The sequence below is a fragment of the Asterias amurensis genome, chromosome 18, assembly GCF_032118995.1.
Source record: "Asterias amurensis chromosome 18, ASM3211899v1".
NCBI classification, from domain to species: Eukaryota; Metazoa; Echinodermata; class Asteroidea; order Forcipulatida; family Asteriidae; genus Asterias; species Asterias amurensis.
Window position 1 is genome coordinate 6,863,923 of NC_092665.1, and position 21,550 is coordinate 6,885,472.

General features: G+C 38.3%; 1 protein-coding gene, 1 long non-coding RNA gene and 1 pseudogene across 2 annotated transcripts; 1 reads left to right on the forward strand and 2 right to left on the reverse strand.

Moving 5' to 3' along the window:
• LOC139950981 (alkaline phosphatase-like) overlaps nt 1–21,550 on the reverse strand; it is a 179,851-nt pseudogene that overhangs the window by 99,424 nt on the left and 58,877 nt on the right.
• LOC139950230 (tripartite motif-containing protein 2-like) lies at nt 4,770–7,582 on the forward strand. Its single transcript, XM_071948849.1, has one exon. It carries the CDS (start codon nt 4,809–4,811, stop codon nt 6,132–6,134), a length of 1,326 nt encoding a protein of 441 aa, XP_071804950.1. The 5' UTR covers nt 4,770–4,808; the 3' UTR covers nt 6,135–7,582.
• LOC139950243 (uncharacterized) lies at nt 8,690–11,803 on the reverse strand. Its single transcript, XR_011787629.1, has 3 exons — nt 11,244–11,803; nt 10,711–10,853; nt 8,690–9,789 (listed from the first exon to the last, which is right to left on the reverse strand). It is a non-coding gene; the product is annotated as an uncharacterized lncRNA (long non-coding RNA).

Here is a 21,550-nt window from a genome sequence, read left to right on the forward strand (position 1 = left end):
TGTTTTGAGTAATTATCCAATAGTGTCCACTGCCTTTAAATAATAATAATAATAGTAATAATAAGACTTAAAATGCGCACATATCCACCCTGCTGGGTGTTCAAGGCGCATAATATGATTGAGTTTTTTAAACGCGTTTTACATAAGTACAAAATAAACATTTTTTAACATTAACTGCAACTTGAACATACTGTATTTTGTAGTATTCATGTCAAAAGTAACATTTTGACATGGGTATGTGATTTTTGTTTATACTTTTGCTGTTTTCCCCAAATATGAAATGAGGTTTCTGTCCCACAATATTTAAAAGCTGTAGAGACTATGCAGTATGCATGAGAACTTTTACTGACAACTGGTCTGATACTCTTGTGTACCACCAGGGGGACTGTAGCCTTCATTGCTTCATAGATCCGCATTCAAAATGACTGGAAGGTTTGACCAGCCTGCAAATATCCCCTTCCAGGCGCTTCGAATCACGGCTCTACCAAACTAGTGTCTAAGCCACGAAGGCCTTGACAAAAGGCTAGTGGGGCGGAGGAGTAGTTGCATTATTTCATGGTAGTCCAGTACTGCTTGAAGGTTGATTTCTACATTTATACCTGCAGTTGGATATAATAAAGGAAAAATATGGGTGAATGAATGAATGAGTGGATAGATAGACGGATGAGTGCATGTAACTCAGAAATAAAATATCAATATTTTTGTTATTTATTAATTTAACTATTTATTTGCTTATCTAATTTCTGGTTTATTGATTATTTGTTTATCAATTGATTTGTTGTTTTGATTGCTTTATTCATAATTAATCATCCTTTTATTGATGTAAAGGTATTTATGTTAGAAAAGGAGTTAGTTTGATTAACTTTTCGTTGCTTGCGTTGTTATTTTATCAATTTGTCTGTTTATTTATTGACCTATTTTTTGTTTATCCATCCATATTTTGATTTATTTGTTGCTATATTTCTTGTTACATGTACCTTTCCAACTATTTATTCATTTACTTATTGTTACTTTTTGTTTACATTTTTTAATTAACAATTTGGTTATTTATTTATTTATTTGCTTGTCTAATTTCTGGTGTTTGTTTTTGGTTTTGTTGTTTCAAGTTATGCTTTGTGTATACAGATTATTTATATTTACTTTTAATTGTTTTTATTTTTCCAAAGAGAGTATATAATATAGTGAGTTTGCCTCCCTATGTGAGTGGATTAACAGGAGTTCGAGCTACAGAGTGTTTAATTATACTTTTGTTGATCCTGCCCCCAATTTCCTGAAGCGTTTATAAACCATGATTTCTGAGTACACACTTTTATGGTTTGTAAACCATGATTTCTGAGTGCACATTTTTTATGGTTTGTAAACCAAGATTTGTGAGTACACGTTTTTATGGTTTATAAACCATGATTTGTGAGTGCCAAATTTATGGTTTTTAACCATGATTTGTGAGTGCGCATTTTTTAAGGTTTATAAACCATGGTTTGTGAGTGCACACTTTCATGGTTTGTAAACCATGATTTCTGAGTGCACATTTTTTATGGTTTGTAAACCATGATTTGTGAGTGCACGTTTTTATGGTTTATAAACCATGATTTGTGAGTGCACACTTTTATGGTTTGTAAACCATGATTTGTGAGTGCAAATTTTTTATGGTTTGTAAACCATGATTTGTAAGTGCAAATTTTTTTTATGGTTTACAAACAACGTTTTTGAGATGTGTAAATTTTCATGGTTTATAAACCATGTTTTTTAAGAAGTCTCGATTTTCATGGTTTATAAACCATGTTTTTTAAGAAGTCTCGATTTTAATGGTTTACAAACCATGATCACAAACCATGATTTTATGGTTCATTTGTTATGGTTTATAAACCATGATTTGTAAACCAAGATTTTTATTCTTCAATTTTCATGGTTTATAAACCATATTTTTTAGATGTCTCAATTTTCATGGTTTATAAACCATGATTTGTAAACCATGAATTTGATGCTTCATTTTTTATGGTTTATAAACCATGTTTTTAAGATGCGTAAATTTTCTTGGTTTATGAACCACGATTTGTAAATGTTTTTTGTATGTTCATGGTTTGTAAATCACAAACTTATACACAACAAACACTTTACTGGTATGTAAACCATAACAGGATTTGGCAACAGTTTCTATGGTTTACATCTAATTGCTGTAAACCATGGTAAAAACATGCCTTAAAAGTGTCAAACAATTAATGGACAAACGGCGCCCCATAACTAACACGGTCGGCCATTTTTGGGAGTCAAATTTTTAGTGTTAGTTCGCACAGTAAAAGGAAAATCACGCAAATTCGAAGCAAACTTGTGTGGATCATTGTATTCTACTTTTAAAACATCTTTCCAACCATATGCATTTTATAAAAAACGGTTACAAACGCTTTTAATAGACCAACTCGTCCGATCCAAGGCAACGTGTTCCTTTAAGTTAAGTATCTGATATAAAATAATTGACGTTGATTATTTAACAATTTGAGAGTGACCAGTTAAGACCACCGTGCACAAAATCAACTTCTTACCGAGAAAAGATGTCCATCAATGTTTCGGATCGGCATCATAAATCACCAAATCCGCGTCAAAACTAGCTGTAGACGACGCTTGCTTGCGACGACGGCGGACGAGAGCATGCAGTGTACATCATGTTCATGTACACTGCATGCGTGTATGTGTATGGTAAGGTGTATGCTGGTACCATTTATCCTTATTATACTGACTGGATAGGACATCGCGTCCAAACGCAGGCCGCGCGCGTATTTTTTAAAACGGGTGAAGACCGTTCGTCACACGAAGAGCGTTGTACACTTTTAAACGGAGTTGCTGCAAACAGGGAGAAGTTTTCGTCCTTTTAATTGTCATTTTGGGGATTTAAAATTTTGGAATCGGATCAGCAAACTAAAAATGCTGATGGTGAAGGTGTGCGCGGCTGTTAATCGCCGGAGGAGGGAAAACTGGGTCGGCAAATGGATTGTCTTTCCATAAAAGTAAGTAGGCCTTTGCATTTTGTGTAATGATTCATATTATTATAATATCTAACGTTACAAATATTAGGCAGGAAATTTAAACTATCATTCATAGAAATAATTATTAAAGGCCAAGTATTTGTTATTTTATCGAGCAATTTTTGTTTTCATCCCGTTACAGATGGTTTTCTGGAATCGACGAGGACGGGAAGCTCGGATTCCGACAATGTGTTCGGCTGACATAATGATATAGCATCAACAATTCAAAGGTTCCGAAAGCGACAAGTATACGAATTCGATAGCATTTAAGACGGTACAGTAATAGAAGTTCGTTGAGAGGATCAGTCGTCCCAGAAATGGCCAGCTTCGTTATTTGTGACCGAAATAAAAGTATTTATTTCTGGCTGAACAGTAAAAAGGTTATGGAAGTTTTGCCACGCGTTGGGATTGTTTTTCAATAAAAGGGTTAAATTCGTTAAAGCCATTGGACCCTTTCGGTAAACAGTATTGTCCAAGGCCCACACTTCGTGTATCACAACTTCTATATCAAATAACAAACCTGTGAAAATTTGGGCTTAATCGGTCATCGGAGTCGGGAGAAAATAACGGGAAAACCCACCCTTGTATCCGCACGTTTCGCCGTGTCATGACATGTGTTTAAAATAAATCCGTAATTCTCGTTAACGAGAATTGATATTGTTTTACTGTTTTCTCAAAAAGTAAAGCATTTCATGGAATAATATTTCAAGAGAAGTATTTCACCACTACCTTCTGTAAACCCTGTAAGTTATTTGTAAATCCGTGAACTTTTTTTTTTCCTGTACCGAAAGGGTCCAATGGCTTTAATGGAGGCAACTCTCAATTATCACATTGTTGTTATCTTTCTTGTCCTTTTCCCTAAATATTAGCGAGTATGTAGTACTCTAGTCTTAGTTTGCATAGGCCTAACCCCTCGAATTTTAAATTATAGGAGCGACTCTTGTTTTGTCTTTAAGTTTATATGGTTTATTGTCAGTTTCTCAATGAACTGAAAGAATTAAAAAAACATGTACCTGAATCCCAATACAGTTTCTCGTCCGAGTTTTTGTTTAGAAATGTGTCATTGTCATAATATTAATAGGGCATTTGATTGACAAAAATGTACAGTATCATTAATTTGCTTTGTTTGCATTTCAATCAGAAACTTTTTCATACTTATCAATGGGCGTGGTCCATTTGATTGGGAGACTTCAGCAAAAATACGATAGCAATATATCAATTAATAATCTCCTTATTATTATTTCTATTCTCAATTTACAAAAATTTGCAAATTAGACGACGCTCTCCTGACCTCTTTGTTAAGTTCCTCAGCAGAAGCTTTAGGAGGAAAATCTACCACAAGTACAACTTTAACTGATAGACTCAAACTCGACCAAGTGCACATTAATTTACCCGTTTGAAGGAATTGCGCCGCCATTGTTCGGCCGCGTGTTTATGCACGCAGCATAGCGCAATGTCCTATCCAGTCAGTATAATAGAGAACAATGGCTGGTACTCAGTTATTTTTGCATTGGCTTAACACAGCGACGTGAAGAGTACCAGTTATATAGTGAGTAGAGTAGAGTAGAATCCTACTCGTACATGTACCATAGGAAATCTGTTCACATATCTTGCACCAATTGGTGGTCTGTGGCAATACACTGCGCAAATTAAATTCGATAGCGCAAACTTGAACTTGTAAGAAATCAACATTGCGCGCCAATTTTATAAGCGCGTTTTTAACAAAATTCAAACACTGTTATACTATCTTACAATATTCGTGCAATTGCAAGTTGTACAACATCGAACATGTCGTCCGTAGAATTTGCTCTTTCTTCCCACTTTGCCAGTCAACTGGAATGTGTAATTTGTATGGGAAAGTTGGTTGTGCCTAAACTTCTCACATGTGGGCATACATTTTGTCTGGGATGTCTGGACGAAATCCTGGACGACAACGAACCTAGAATCGTCTGTCCCTTGTGTCGTGATGTGACCATTGTTCCATCAGAAGGAGTAGATGGGCTGACTACGAATTTTGCTCTGCAGAGCCTTCTGGAGTCACTCAACCTGAATGCCGATGAAGTGGATGAACCAGAAGACGAGGAGAATGAGAGCACTCCGAAATCGGGCGAAGTAGAGGATGGTGAGTTGACAATGTGTGAGTTGCACAAGGAAAAAATGAAGTTTTACTGCTCCACTTGTGAGCTTCTGATATGCCGTGACTGCACTGTGGTCGACCACCCAAGACCAGACCACAAGTGTACCAATCTTGACGAGGCATACACTTGGAGGCAGCAGATCAATCAGAAGGAGTTACAGCTCGCCAAGGGGCTGATCAAGCTCACCAAGAAGTCGAGAGGGGTCCTTTTTGCCACAGTGGAGAATCTAAATCAACGCTGCGACCAGGTGATTAACGAGATAGAGGTGTGTCGCCAGGAGGGAATGAAGATGCTCAACAACAAAGATGCCCTTATCAAGGAGTATCAGTGCAGTCTTGAAGAGCACACTCAAGACCTACTTGACCTGACCCAACATGCTAAAGGTACCACCAAGATCGACGTTCTGGATCAATCCAAAAGTCTCGTGGAAACATTGTCATCTTATAGAGACAAACGACATGTGATGCTCGACACCCCGAGCAAGGTGCAGTACCCTATGTTTGTCGGGGCTGAGGAGGAAGTTCAAGGCTGGCCAAGACCGAGTGGTCCCAGAAAAGGTAATGCTAAGCCAAAAAATAAGAAAAAATGTAGTCAAGAAAAAACAAGTGAAGCAGAAACTGACAGTACAAAAGGCCCAAATCTCGCTTCGGGAGGTGGTATGAAAGGCGGGAACGTACCCCAAGCCACATACCCCCCTCTACCGCTGATGTATATGCAACAAACATCGGTGCCTGGTGGAGTATCTGGTGAGCCACATAGAGGAGGAGGAGGAGGAGGAGGAGGAAGAGGAGGAAAGAGTCACAGAGGAGGTCAAGGTCACAGAGGTGGGAATCAAGGTCAGGGAGGTCAAGGACAAAAGAGAGGAGGAGGTAGAGGTGGTCGTGGGGGTCAAGGTGGTGAAAATCAAAGAGGGCGGGGAGGTCAAGCTGGGAATAAAGGTCGTGGCATTGGACACCAAAAGAATAAAATATTTTGAAAGTGAAAATGCCAAATGTACATAATGCATCGCAGATAGTTTATTGATTAAAGTCACCTGGAAGTGGTATTTTTTCAAAATAAAGCTTTTGTCACTAATATGTGTTTTGATGAGTGGAATGTGAATAAACAGTTAACTAAGGTTTAAAAAAATCAGTTCTTATGTTATTTACAAATTTAAGAGTAGACCCCGACCCGAGAGGGTGCTGTTCGTGACGTCAATCGAGGCAGACTTTGCCTGTAATGCGTAGAGTAAACACAATTGCAAAGTACATGTACGGACCAAGTCGTGAGTTTGTACGTTTCAATGCCGACCAGGTGTATTGCTGCTTAATGCAGAAAAACACCTTTTTAAATGTACCAACTCGCGACTTGGACGTACATGTATTTTGCACGTGTGTTTACTATACGCATTGCAGGCAAAGTCTGCCTCGATTGAGGTCACAAAAGGGGTAGGCGGAGTCAGCCCCCCGAACAACTTTATATATTTTTTAAACATATAAATTGTGAGAAACAATTACTGAAAAAATTGTTTTATTGTTTGTAAGCATATACTCTTGTGTTTGAAAGGAAAAAAAAAAAAAATTCCAGGTGAGTTAAAAAAAAAATTTCATGTCGAGAATTAACGTTTAAGAAATTAGTTTTGTTGCGCATTTAATTTAAATTGCCAATTCCAATTAGTTTCGGAATTAAGGTGCTCAAAAGTGGCGTGGAATCCCCCTTCAAGTGCGAGTGATTCACGCCATTGAATATTTTTATGTTTTGATAAAAGTTTTAATTTACAGCATGTACATTGTGTTTGCGAAGAATGCACATGTCATGAACGTATCTTTTAAATATCTTCTTAGAAATAATTAACATTATTCATTATTGGGCGTTTCATGCCAAGTTGTCAATCACCCTAGACTCAAGCTTCAGATTGTCTGGGGTATTTATAAATTGATATTTGTTTCTTTGGTTAATATTATTAAACAAGCAAAGTTGTCTTTGATTTTAAAAACATTTTTGGCACATATTTGCTGAAATTGTTTGATGCAACTTTATTTTTTTCAGTATAAATAAGAATTTTAAGTTTGATATATAGTATAACTCTTTCCTTGCTATCTCTGTCCAACATGTAAAATAAGTTTAAGTTTGAAAAATAGTATGATAGATATTAAATTTGCATCGGGGATAAAGAATATTAATTTTGTGTTTTTACCCATATACACTGATGTGGGTTACCCGAGTTCTGTGAAAAAATCACAGGCATATGATAAAAGCAGTGTCATGGCAACTAGTTGGTATGACACTGCTTTAGAATTGCAATGGTCGTTGGTTCGAATCCCACCTGAGTAATATTTTTTTCACAGAACTCGGGTAAATACTGGGTATGCAGTGCTAAAACACACATCGGGGTATATGGGTTCCCCACCCCCCCAAAAAAAAATAAATAAATAAATAAATACCCCCCCCCCAAAAAAAAAAAAGTATATATATATATAAAAACAACAATATATATGTACAAATAATATTAATAGTAATAATAATAATAATAATATTAATAATAATAATACTCCCCAGGGAGCTGAGAAACATTAAAAAGGGACTGTTATTGGTCCTATGACCAGGGCACTCAGTAAGCGCATTGATACGGTTATTGTGAAATGCGCTATATAAGAATTTGTTATTATTATTATTATTATTATTATTATTATAAAAGAGTAAAAATAAAATAAAATAAAATAACAAGATAAACTATTATATTCGTCCCATAAGTTTGAGTTACGAGTGTTACTGTATATACCAGCCAAATCAGTAAAATATTGCGTTAGTTAATGCATGTATTAAAGAAGCCTTCAAAAAAGTGTTATTGTATTAAAGAAGCCTTCAAAAAAAGTGTTATTAAATGAGTGTTGCAAGAAGAGTTCTTTTTAAAGCAAAATATATCGTCGCTCTTTACGAACCAACAAAACAGCCACTTCAGATGAAATATGGGTTACGAGAAAATCGGGTTTTACGAAATGGGAGTATTGAAACGCTAAATTTTAGAGGTTTATATTCACAATTTCTTGCAAAAATTTCCAGGATGGTTGCAAAGGGTTTACTTTTAACAGAACACGTGAATATTTTATCGGTACTTTAGTTTGAATTGAGATAATTAAAAGTAATTAACTCTTTCGGTTCGTAAAAGCATTTTTTACTGTGCACGCAATCTATTAGATTGAATTGTCAATCTTTCACAGATTGCCGTTGGGGTACAATCTGTCCGGATTGAAAATCAATCTTTATTTAGAGTGAAAATTTTCAATCTAAAAACGATTGGAATTTCAAACTATTAGATTGAATATTTCAATAAATTTTCAATCGAATTTGGATTGAAAAAAATTCAATCTTGACTGAGATTGAACTATTTCAATCTAAAAGTTTGAAATGTTCAATCATTAAAAGATTGAAAATAGTTCGCAATTTTCAATCATTATAATATATTGAAAATTCTAAGTCCAAATCAGTATTGGATGTCAACATACACAAGTTGTACAATTTAACAAAAATTCCATGTCCACAGAACAGTACTCTTAATCCAATGCATTGTTGCTTTAATTCAATTCAATTCGATTCAGTACATTAAACTCAATAAATACATTCAATTCAAGTAACACAGTAAATTACAATTAAGTTTAGGCAGTCCCCAGCTATTAATTGCTTGAAATGGGTTAATGATCTTGATTAATTACTTAGGCCCAATTTCATAAAGCTGCTTAGACAACGAATTGCTTAACAGTTTTCTGCGTAGCAAAATTGTACAGGGTACCAGTAAAAAATGGTACATGTGAGATGGTTTCTTTGCTGGAAACCACGATTTTGCTGTGCTAAGCTACTTTTCACTGTTTTCACTTAATTCAATTTCAGTAAAAAAAAACTCCCCTCAGTTTTGAACTGTTTTTTAAGTCCAATACTTTTATATTACCAACTAAATATTTCTCATGTTAAGCTCCAAAAAGATCATTTCGACAAACTCTTTTTGAGGAATAGTTTAAACAGGGAGCAGGGGATGAACAAAACAATTAAAAGCTCCCATGTTGATGCTCGCTCTGTACACAAATTGTAGTGAGCATTTTGTTGCAATAATTTAAACAAACAATAGATCAAAACATAATGTTCATCGTTTACCTTTTTGAACCAACCTATGCCCCAAAACATTTTACTTTTATTCTCAATCCCACTGGCCACAACACAATAGTAAAATAATATTATTAAAAAGTTCACAATTCTAAAAATTGAAGATTATTTTTCCAAAAAAAATCATGTTTTAATTATACACTCTCAGCAGTTCCAACAAACGTTAATGAGTCAATAATGCAGGGTTTTAACTTGTTTTATTGAGGTCTTGAGTACTTTAAGGAGGCTTATCACTACACCAAACATCATGGTAACACAGATGGTGATAACCTGGCCATATCTATGTCAATAGTTTTTTTCCTAACTGAATTAAAGACTGTCTGACAACGTTCATATGCAGACAAACTGCAAGTACCTACTGGTTTGTTAAGAATGAGGTGCCACAAGGCACTCGATCTGCTGCTACTGCTGCACGATCCATATTTGGACTGGTTCTTGTTTACTGATCTATGCAGCAAGTATACCAGGGAACCGAGTCCACACAGATAGATCCTCTGGGAAATAAAAGAAACAAAGTGTACACACTATTAAAGGTTGCACAGAATGGTGACAAAAAATTAGCAGGTTTTGTGTGAAATCAATCTTTTTTGTTACTCAAAAAAGCGTTCTTATAAGCTGTAGGCAAATTGTACAGCTTAGTTATCACACAAGCCGGAGCGGAATACGGAAAATATAGCGCTTCTGCGTGAGTTGATATGGGACGCAGAAGCGCTAAATTTTCCGTATTTTCACGAGCGCGCGTGTGATAATGTATTTATCTTCAAGCAAACTTGGCGCATGACATCGAACACACAATACGCAGGTAGTGATGGTAGCCGTGCAATTTAGGTTTTTATCACCACTCCATTCTGCAAATCTGATTGGAGGATTAGCGCATACTTGAAGATAAAAGAACTTAATGTACATTCAAAAGTGGTGCTTTTGCATCAAATGCTGATCATCGTATGCATTGCTTGAAGTTTGCTTGAAAATAAATTTGATATCACAAGCGCGCTCATGGAATACAGAAACAATATAGCGCTTCTGCGTCCTATCCAACTCGGCCTTCAGCCTCGTTGGATAAGGGACGCAGAAGCGCTATATTTTTCCATTTTCCACGAGTGCACGAGCGATAACTTAAAATGCATCAACTATACCTAAATCTAAATTTGATTAAGCCCCATTTCATACTTCCTGAAAATTCGACACAAATGTCGACGTCACAAATGCACAACAAATAATTTGCACCAGTTGAAATGTGTTCAACTCTTGCAAAACATTTCCAGCGAAAACAGGGATGTGCTGTCAAAATTCACTCCACATTCCCAATCGCAGGTTACGTCTTGTGTTGAAGTCGTAACTATTTGAGGCGCGACTAGTCAAATAGTAAAATTCACTAGTTGCCCGCAGGCTAATTACGCCGCTACGTTACTTACTGTTTCCATCCTCGAAAGATGCTCTTGCACTACTTGATATTCATTCTTCCCAATTTCAATTAGTGCATCTCAAACACCACTCCACTTAATAGTAATGAAATTGTCTTGCTCTTCTTTAACAGGAGTCCAGGTTCTAAGTTGATCTGTAGGACAAAATGTAACGCACTTGCAACTTTAAATTAAGATGAAAAGAGAGTATAAAGATTATGTTATTTATACTTCCAGAATAGTGTAATTAAGAAACGGATGCAACCTACCTACAACTAACACAGAAATGCATTGCATTTTAAAATAAATATGAAGGTACAAATAAGATTAACAGAAAATTCACTACAGAAACTTGATCAAAACCGAAACAACACTTTATATGAAACCTTATTTGGTGATTTAAATAACTGCTGGGTGTGGTAATAACATCCGGTGAGGGGCTTGGTCTTTCAACATCCTAGCCTGAGCCATTACTGATGACCACCCCCCTCCCCCATTCTATCATCTTGAAAACTATGTCAACACAAATGATTTCATTATCTTACCAACTCAGCTCTGGATAGTCTTGGAAACCTGTAATCTCTGAAAAATAAATTCAAATAATAACTTTTTATTAAGTAATAATTATGCTCAGCCTGAGTACTGTTTGAGATTCATCATGGATGGATCACATTGACTCTTTAGTCTTATATTATTATTTATAGAGGTAAGGAGATAACAAGGTGGAAGGAAGTTTTTGAATAACATGTTGAGAGTTGACAAAGTATGCCCTACATGGTAACCATGGGCGCCGCCATCTTGAACTATTGTTTACTTTTTCCGCTTTCGGCATCTGTCATGTTAGTACATTTTTGTTGTTTTAAAATAAATTCATTATTATTATTTTGTGACTGACCTTGAACGAAATAAAACCATGCTAAATAAAACCAAGTAAGAAAAGGACAGCACATATTAAATAATGCCTACGATTTTTGAAAGGAAAACTAGGATAGGAGAAGCTCAACTTGACTAGCCCCATAAATCGGTCCAATCCACTCCGTATCCTTGATAGTGGATTGGACCGATTTATGGGGCTAAACTTGACATGACTTGACTTACGTGTGTACACTGCATCAACATCAAGGAACACACAGCTGTCGTAACGTACGTACTCAACACTAAACATTTTATAATACTACCACAGAGAAAGTCGTGTATTGTCGACAGCGGTGTTTATTACTGAGCTACTCTGTAGTGGTTTTTCTGCCAATAGCGTTATTTCTACCTCCATGGTTAAACTTAGAACAAAAAGTAACATTCGTAGGCCTGTACATGGTGGCAATATTTACAAAATCAAAATGTATAGGTTTACCTACAGGAGACCAGACAACTCGTCCGTCGGACAACTCGTCCGTTCGGACAACTCGACGGTTCAGACAACTCGACGGTTCGGACAACTCGACGGATGATTTATTCAACCGTCAGACAACTCGACTTGGGGTCAAGACAAGTCGACGGATGGCCGTGACGGGGCTCAGCACGGGGCGGGAGGGGTAAAAAGCGGCCTGGGGTGGGGATGTACTGACGACCGACTTGGCAATAATGCAAGGGCGTTCCCCAGGGGGAGGGGGTATATTATGGTGGGTGGGTTTATATCCGGGCAAAAGGATAATTGATTTTTTTTTTTTTTTTTTTTTTTTACCATGACCCCCTGCATTTTCATTGCTTGTACCATAGAGCAATGATCGAGTTGTTATTGTTGTTGGTAATAAAGTAAATAAAAGTAAATCTTCTAATAATAGAGCTGTATAATGTTTTCAGTGGCGTAACTAGACATTTTCATTTGGTGGGGCAAGTGGGGGCAAAGATTAAATTTGGGGGGCCAAAGAAGTGCAAGATTATTATTAAATATGTTAACTGATATATAGTTGATACACACCAATGCAGTTCTAAAACAGTCTATAGTCAGCATGTAACAAAAGATTGCGAAAACAACAAAATCTTAGAGAACATTTCATTTTGTATAAGATAAAACTTTTTGACTGTATAAAAGGATTAAATTACCAACTGTGGTCAACAAGTACCAATTTAGAGTTGTACACGGTATTCTCAACTAGGCTTTGTGGGTGTGTAAATACCCAAAACATAATAATATTAGGCCAAGTAAAAATAGAAAAATAGAAATGTTTAGCGTCCCCGCCCGCTTCCTTTTTACAGGACACCTCTTTTTTTTCTTAAGTTTTTTCATGCACATTTTTTTTTTTTTCTTTTTTTTTTTTTGAAAAAGGGATATTTTAAATGATCTCAGCAAAAAAAAAAAAATCTGAATGTCTTGTCTGAATGCCTTGACCAAACTGTTTCATTAATGTTTTGTGTATTTCAGCAGCAGAAAAAAAACAGTTGATATTTGACATTCATGGCGACCACCTTGAAATAAAAAATAAAGAGCCCCTCCTCCTTCCTTATTTTTGAGAAACCCAGACACTAAACATGTTTCTTTTTTTACTCGGCCTTATTGTAACAAGTGTAAGCCAAAAATACGGGATCGAAATTGTGAGTGTTTAATAATCACATTTTAGTTACGAAACGGATATTTAAAAATAATAGGCCTACCTCTCAATTGCACTGCTTGCTTCAAAGGAGAAGAAATGGTCTAAGCAACCTTTTTCGCTGGCCATTTTTGTGCTGTAGTAAATTTCTCTGTAGTGCATCTGACCATGGAGGTAGAAATTTCTACCTCCATGATCTGACTTTGTGTTTACGGAGCTATTGGTCTGCGTTCAGACCACCACGTAATTAACAGAACTTTGTCACATCCTGCACTCTCTGTAACCGCAAAACCACAACAAACATTTACCGCCAATACGATCGCGCGCGCGTTTCCACGCATTTTTCATGTTAAGTTTTCCGTTTTACGGCATTTTATGCAGCCTTAAAGGAACACGTTGCCTTGGATCGGTCGAGTTGGTCTTTGAAAAGCGTTTGTAACCGTTTTTTATAAAATGCATCTGGGTAGAAAGATGTTGTAAAAGTAGAATACAATGATCCACACAAACATGCCTCGAAATTGCGTGGTTTTCCTTTTACCCTGTCGACTAACACGTCGGCCATTTATGGGGGTCAAAATTTTGACTCCCATAAATGGCCGACCATGTTAGTTCGCACAGTAGAGGGAAAACCACGCAGTTTCGAGGCAAACTTGTGTGGATCATTGTATTCTACTTTTAAAACATCTTTCCAACCATATGCATTTTATAAAAAACGGTTACAAACGCTTTTGTTTTGACCAACTCGTCCGATCCAAGGCAACGTGTTCCTTTAAACTATTTATATATAAGGCCTATATACTTATCTCTGATTTCATATGGGGGGGGGGGGGGCAAGAGGGGGGGGGGAGGGGGGCAAGGGTTCCGAGCGGGGGGGGGGGCGCCGGCCCCCCTGCCCCCCCCCCCCCCCTCTGGTTACGCCACTGAATGTTTTACTTATTTAATGTTTTAATTGTGTTTTTTAAAATCTTTTATTTTGAATAAATTGAAGACAACTACGAGCTGGCTACACATAGAGTCATACCATGGTCATCTCATAGTCTGTTTTTTACACAAAGTCTCGAGATAGTCACAAACAGATGTTTCACCAAGTATGGCTTCACGGGAACACCACACTTCTTGTGATAAATAATAATTGGTAAATAATAATGATCAACATTAACCGTCGACTTGTCTTGGCCATCCGTCGGGTTGTCTCAAAGTCGAGTTGTCCGAACCGTCGAGTTGTCCGAACGGTCGAGTTGTCTGAACCGTCGAGTTGTCCGAACGGACGAGTTGTCCGACGGACGAGTTGTCTGACATTCTACCTACACAAACAGTACTCACATTCCAAAACACGGTTTTGCCTCGTCGTCGAATCATGGTCGAACTCCAAACGTGACTGTATCTTGCTCACGGCGTACATCAACGGGTCTTTTACTTCAGTTAGTTACGCGGTAACGAAGCAGAAGCACTGCCATCTTTCTCCGTCCCCGGCCCTAGCATTCCGCGGAGATCAAGCCATTTTTACTGGTATTTGCTGCTCATAAAATGTGCGAATTCACTCACACACACACACACACACACAAAAAAAAATGGCGGCAGTTAAAAAAGAAATTGAGACCGAAATTCTTCGTCACGTGATTAGTGGTTTTGTTTTTTATTGGTCCGATTTCTCAATTTATTTGTTAATGCAGCCTTTTGATTGGTTCAAGTTTTCAATCGCATTATAGATTGAGACAAAATTGAGACGGCTTTCAATCTTTTTCACGATAGACTGTGCAAGTCTCGCGAGAAATTGAACTTCCGGGACCATTGTGGTCCCAACCTAATGGAGTTTTACGTTGGGGAGATTTTGTTCTGTCAATAATTTTAGTTTAACATAAGTTATGACTCTAAAAAGTGAATATGTTCTTGGGAATGTAAAAATAAGTGACTAAAAACAGAAAAGTAGAATCAATTCAACAAATTAACGAAGAAAACTAAAGAAAAAAACTTGACCTCCAGTTTCCGGTTTACTCTAAACAACTAAGAATATTACCCAATTGACGTTCCCATTATTGCTGAACCTATGTGATGATCGCACCAATTGGACGTGATTCACAAACGGGGTTTGTTAGAAAAACCATCCAGGTCGATGTCGAACAGCGATCCTCGTCCCGATAAATGTATAATATTTACGTTAATTTAAACAACACAATTATTATGTACACGAATTAAAATAATAATTATACAAAAAGTACATTAAAAATAATAATCTTTAAGAATTTTTTAACAAATAACAATTTCAATACAATTTGGTTTTGTACAAAAATATACTTTTTTTCGAATTAAGTTCTCGTTTTCGCTACGTGCGAGACTTGCACAGTCTATTGGGACTTGGATTTTGCGCAAGACGGGAATTTCAATCGTTTTCAATTGTTTTCAGTCTAAATTCAATCTATAAGACTCAATCGCTTCAAAGATTGGAATTTTCAATCGTTAGAACTAAGAGAGTGTACTGCGTGAAGGTTTTACGAACTCTGCTTTGTTGACGTCCCCAAATATCACAACGATGATTTAGAAACCTATTAACCTAAACAACAAAATGAAAGTTGTTTGAAATGCGTACCGAATAATATGGACTTAGTAAAATTATTGGAGAAAATGTTGTTTCAAAATCGATGTTTGGTTTTCAAAACTGCCCCATACTAGATGGATCCTGTGGTGTATTTACGTGGAGAAATACTTAAGTGTCAGAGTAGCCTAGCACACAATAGCTGCCATTTTGAGAAGTGGTTTATTCACATAACCTTTGACCTGTATACATACATGCATGCATATGGACATGTATACATACATGGACTGTGCACTTTATTCATGAGCCGTTCATAAAGTAGTGCCACAGTGATACATTACACGTCCTCCTCACTAATTATGAAGTGATGTAAATGTTCAGCAGTTTACTTTTAATTATTCATAAAGTTCTGGAAAATACACATGTAGTTTGTTGCACTCCTTATAACAGGATAGTAAGAATTCTTGTTTTGTTTTGCATGGCATTTTTTTTTTTTTTTTTTAACATAACACTGAACTAGAACTATCAACTCTAATTTGGGGTAAATATTTTTAAAACAAACATGAGTAATAAATCAACTGTTTCACTCCACTTTGCTTTGTTTCTGTTCTTAAGACTAAAGGTTCAGTTTATCTGGAGGTTTGCGTTGACGTGATGGGTAGCGATGTTCACGCACTGGGGACCTAACTGGCACTAGAGTTTTAGGGTTTTGTGTCTCTTCATCATAAGAGGGTTGCGCGCCTGTTGATGGAGTTGTCGCTATCTCTGGTGCTAGTTCTTGTGGTTGATCAATGTCAGGGGTAACACCTGTATCAGAATCCAAAATCTGGTCTATATGCCTGCGCCAAATCATATCTGGCCCTACGCGCACTTCATACGACAGGGGACCGTTTCGAGAGTGCACAACACCAAGAATCCACTTTTCTCTGCCTCGATAATCGCGAACTGAGACTGTCTGTCCAACCTGAAGCTCTCGTGTTGTACTAGCGGATCTATGTGCAGCTGTCTGGTCCGTTTGTTTGTCACTAACACGGCGGCGAATATCCGGTTTCAAAATATCCAAGCGAGATCTAAGCTGTCGCTTCATGAATAGCATAGCAGGCGATTGTCCTGTTGTACTGTGAGGTGCACTTCTGTAAGCAAGAAGAAAGTTAGCGAGTTTTGCTGATGTTGATCCTTTCTCCCCCGCCATAGATTTTAGAGCTTGCTTAAAAGTCTGTACAAATCGTTCAGCCAGCCCATTGGTTGCTGGATGGTACGGAGCAGATCGGATGTGTTTGATACCATTGCTCTTGAGGAAAATTTGGAATTCCTCAGACGTGAACTGGGGCCCATTATCGCTAACAAGCTGTTCGGGAACTCCATAGCGTGAGAAAATGTCAAGAAGAAAATCAATGGTCTGAATTGTGTTCGATGATTTGGTACACACAACCTCTGGCCATTTTGAGTGTGCATCCACGACCACTAGGTACATTTGTCCAAGGAACGGTCCGGCATAATCAATATGGATGCGTTGCCATGGGGTCGTTGGCCATTCCCATGTATGGAGTGGTGCTGAAGTTGGATTACGCTGAACTCTTTGGCATCCAGAGCATCCTTTGGCAATTTGTTCAATATCATGATCAATCCCAGGCCACCAAGCATAGCCTCGTGCGAGTGTTTTCATTTTCACAACACCGAGGTGCCCTGAATGTAACTCATCAAGGACTTTCTTGCGAAGCTTGGACGGAATTACGACGCGTAGTCCCCACATAAGGCATCCCTCATGTACAGAGAGTTCATTTCTGCGTGTATGAAATGGTGCAAGGACGGAGTCGTGAGTGTGAGGCCACCCTTTCATGGTATACTCACGAGCCTGGGCGACTGTCAAATCATATGCTGTCTCCCGAGCTACTTGTGAAGATGTCACCGGCAAAATTTCGAGTTGTGAGACATAGAGAAGATTATCTGGGTCACTGTACTCATGAGTGACCTCTGGCAATGGCAATCTCGACAGTCCATCGGCATTACAATGCTTCGCTGTATTTTTGTATTCAATGTCATAGTCATGACTCCCAAGAAATATCGCGTATCTCACCAATCGTGACGCGGAAGTCGCAGGAATGCTCTTTGCAGGGTTGAATATGGATGTGAGCGGTTGATGGTCTGTAACCAGCGTGAATTTCCTTCCATAGAGATAGTTATGGAATTTTTTTAACACCCCATATCAGTGCTAAGGCTTCCTTATCAATCTGTGAATAGTTACGTTCTGCCGAAGATAGTGTGCGTGATGCGTATGCGATTGGCCGCTCAGATCCATCTTGCATAACGTGAGACATCACAGCACCCAACCCATATGGTGAGGCATCACAAGCTAACTTCAACTGTAGATCTGGGTTGTAATGTGTCAAAACTTCCTTAGAAGTGATCAGAGTTTTGGCCTTGTTGAATGCATTTTCACAGTCTGCAGTCCAAACCCATGGTTTATTCTTCTCAAGCAGTCTGTTGAGTGGGTGCAGTATAGTGGCCAAATTCGGTAGAAAGCGGTGGTAGTAATTGATGAGCCCAAGGAATGAGCGCATTTGGCTGACATTGGTTGGTTGTGGGGCATTGTTCACTGCGTTCACTGAGTCTTATGTAGTCCCTCAGCATCAATCTCATGCCCACAGAAGACAACGCGTTTCTTGAAGAACTCACACTTTGACTTGTTGAGTTTTAATCCGCGGTCATCAAGAACATTGAGGACTCGCTCGAGGTTGTGAAGATGCTCTCTATCATCACGACCTGTCACAATCATGTCGTCAAGTATGCACTGCACACCTGGAATTCCTTGGAGGATTTGCTCCATAGTACGCTGCCATATGGCTGGGGCGGATGCTACTCCAAATGCAAGGCGATGCATCTGAAAAAGTCCCTTGTGTGTGTTGAGTGTCAACAATTTACTTGACTCATCCTCCATAACCATGTGTAGATATGCTTGAGTCAAATCAAGCTTGCTAAATCTTTGTCCACCTGCGAGTGTTGCAAATACATCTTCAATTTTAGGCAAGGGGTAATGGTCAATCTTTAAGTTCGCATTGACTGTAACCTTGAAATCACCGCAAATTCGAACTCCGCCGTTTTTCTTTGGAACTGGTACGATAGGCGTTGCCCATTGACTTGTGGCAACTGGAGTTATTATATGTTCACGTTCCAGTCTTTCTAGTTCCATCTCAACTTTAGGTCGCAGTGCATATGGCACTTGTCTTGCTTTGAGAAATACGGGGGACGAATTGTCTTTGAGCGTTAGTTTCCCTTTAATGCCTTGTAACTCACCAACTTTATCACTGAATAGCTTCTCATGTTTCTTGAGCAGCGAGTTGAGGTGAGTGTCTCTCATATCCATGGAGGAGGTTCTCATGGCTAAAATACTTGGCCAGTCCAATTTTACTGTAGCGAGCCAATCACGACCGAAGAGGGGAGGACCACCTCCTTCGACAACGTACAGTTTCTGTGTACAACTCTGTTCTTTGTACTGGACATGTACTGTCAGCAATCCTGCAGGGGAAACTCTTTCTCCTGTTTATGTTTGCAACTTTACTTTTGATGGTTGCAGAGTTACTGTCGGTAAGAGTTTTCGATAGTCAGCCATTGAAATGATCGAAATGGCAGATCCTGTATCAACTTCCATGGTGATCGGGATATTGTTGACTTTCGGTGTGACCCATATCGCTGTGCTCATGTCACACCGAGAATTTACATTGTTGATATTGACTCTTCCGATAAAAATTTCATCATCCTCCTGTTCATCATTTGGAATGTTCTCCATGACTTTTGTTGACTGCGCCTTCCCCTGGTAAGTATGCTTACGTCTGTTTGGATTAGGTTTGAACGTTTTGTTCGAAGGGGTCTGTGGTGGCTTTGAACGACATGCAGGCGCAATGTGGCCTGGTTTCCCACAGGAATGGCAAGTTGCGTCTTTAAATCGACACTGATCTGGGCTGTGATTTGACCTTCCACAGCGGTAGCATGAAGTTGAAGATTGGGAGCGTGATTTCACATTAAATTTGTGAACAGTAGAATCAGGTTTTAACTGCTGACGAAGCTCAACTGCATCCTTAGCAGCTGTTTCCATTGCAGTGGCCATTTCCAAGGCTTTGTTTAGTGTTAGTTTTGCCTCAGCGAGCAGTCGCTTCTGGATACTTCCTGCCCGTAACCCACACACAAATCGGTCACGGCGGGCATCATTCAAATAGTCACCAAAATTGCAATGTTCAGCAAACCGTCGGAGTTAAGCAAGGTAAGTACTGACACTCTCACCCTCAAGTTGTTCTCGCTTGTGGAAACGAAAACGTTCAGCGATGACAAGTGGCTTGGGTGACAAGTGTTGTGATAAAATTTCAACTAACTCCTTGTATGTCTTTGTGGATGGCTTGTTTGGCGTAGTTAAATTTTTCAAGAGCCCATACGTCTTTGGTCCAATAAGGCTGATAAGTGCAGGCACTTTCTTGGCTGCTGGGATTGAGTTCACATCAAAATATTGTTCAAGCCTTTCAATATATGTAGGCCAGTCTTCCTCTGTCCCATCAAAGGGATCAATTCTGCCAATCATTGATGAAGCCATGATCTAGAATGGTAGCTCAAGTTCACAGAATTACATGTAACAGCAATCGGCAATGCGTACGCCACACGAGTAGAGATGAACTGTCAGATTGAGTCTATGTGTATATGTACATACCCTCACTGGTGTTGTAAAACGGATCAATATTCACTCCAAATTTCCACATTTTATGCAGCTACCCTGGCGAATTTGTACATTAAATTTGTACTCTTAAGATCACAATACTTAGATCTTTAACATAGCAGGCTAATAATCCCATCCTCGTCGCCAGTTGTGGTGTATTTACGTGGAGAAATACTTAAGTGTCAGAGTAGCCTAGCACAGCATAGCTGCCATTTTGAGAAGTGGTTTATTCACATAACCTTTGACCTGGTATACATACATGGACTGTGCACTAAATATATATTCATGAGCCGATCATAAAGTAGTGCCACAGTGATACATTACAGCTGTAACACGGCGGAAATACCCCGAATAAAACATGTACCTTTTCGGGGTAATACCCTTAGCCACTTTACTACATGAATAATTGTATACATCACCCGAAATCCCTTCAGAATATTGCGCTCAATAAGGCCTCTATGGTTTCTGATCCTCCAACCGGAGACGAGCCAGTTCACGTCCAGCTGCGGGCACGCCAGAAACGCGAATGATTTGAATCATGTGCCCTCTTTGTTCACAGTGGTGCAAATAGCCTGTGGAATTTTTATGTACTGTACATTTGGTTAATAGCGCCCTCTTGAGCCTCAAGTTGAGGGTATTCGTTAGAATTTTGCAAAACAAAACTACACAGCTCACTTGACGCGAACGCGTACGGTTCGATATCTGTATGCGTATTCGTATCCGCGACTCTGCGAAACCTCTCTAATAAGACGGACACAGATTGTACGAAATATTGTGATATAAAAAATATAAAAAATAAAAAAAAGTGAAAAAAAAGTAATGTAATGGGGTAAAACCGAATTAGGTTTGCTGGAATATAAAACTTAATGTCACCTGGAAATAGAATTGTTTTTTCTTTCAAACATAAGAGTATATGCTTACGAACAATAAAACATTGTTTTTAGTAATTGTTTGTCACGATTTATATGTTTAAAAAATATATAAAGTTGTTTGGGGGGGCTGACTCCGCCTACCCCTTTTGTGACGTCATTCAAGGCAGACTTTGCCTGCAAAGCGTATAGTAAACACACGTGCAAAGTACATGTACGT

Excerpts from the sequence above, each read along its gene's own strand:
- LOC139950230 (XM_071948849.1), top strand. The coding sequence starts at position 4,809 with ATGTCGTCCGTAGAATTTGCTCTTTCTTCCCACTTTGCCAGTCAACTG.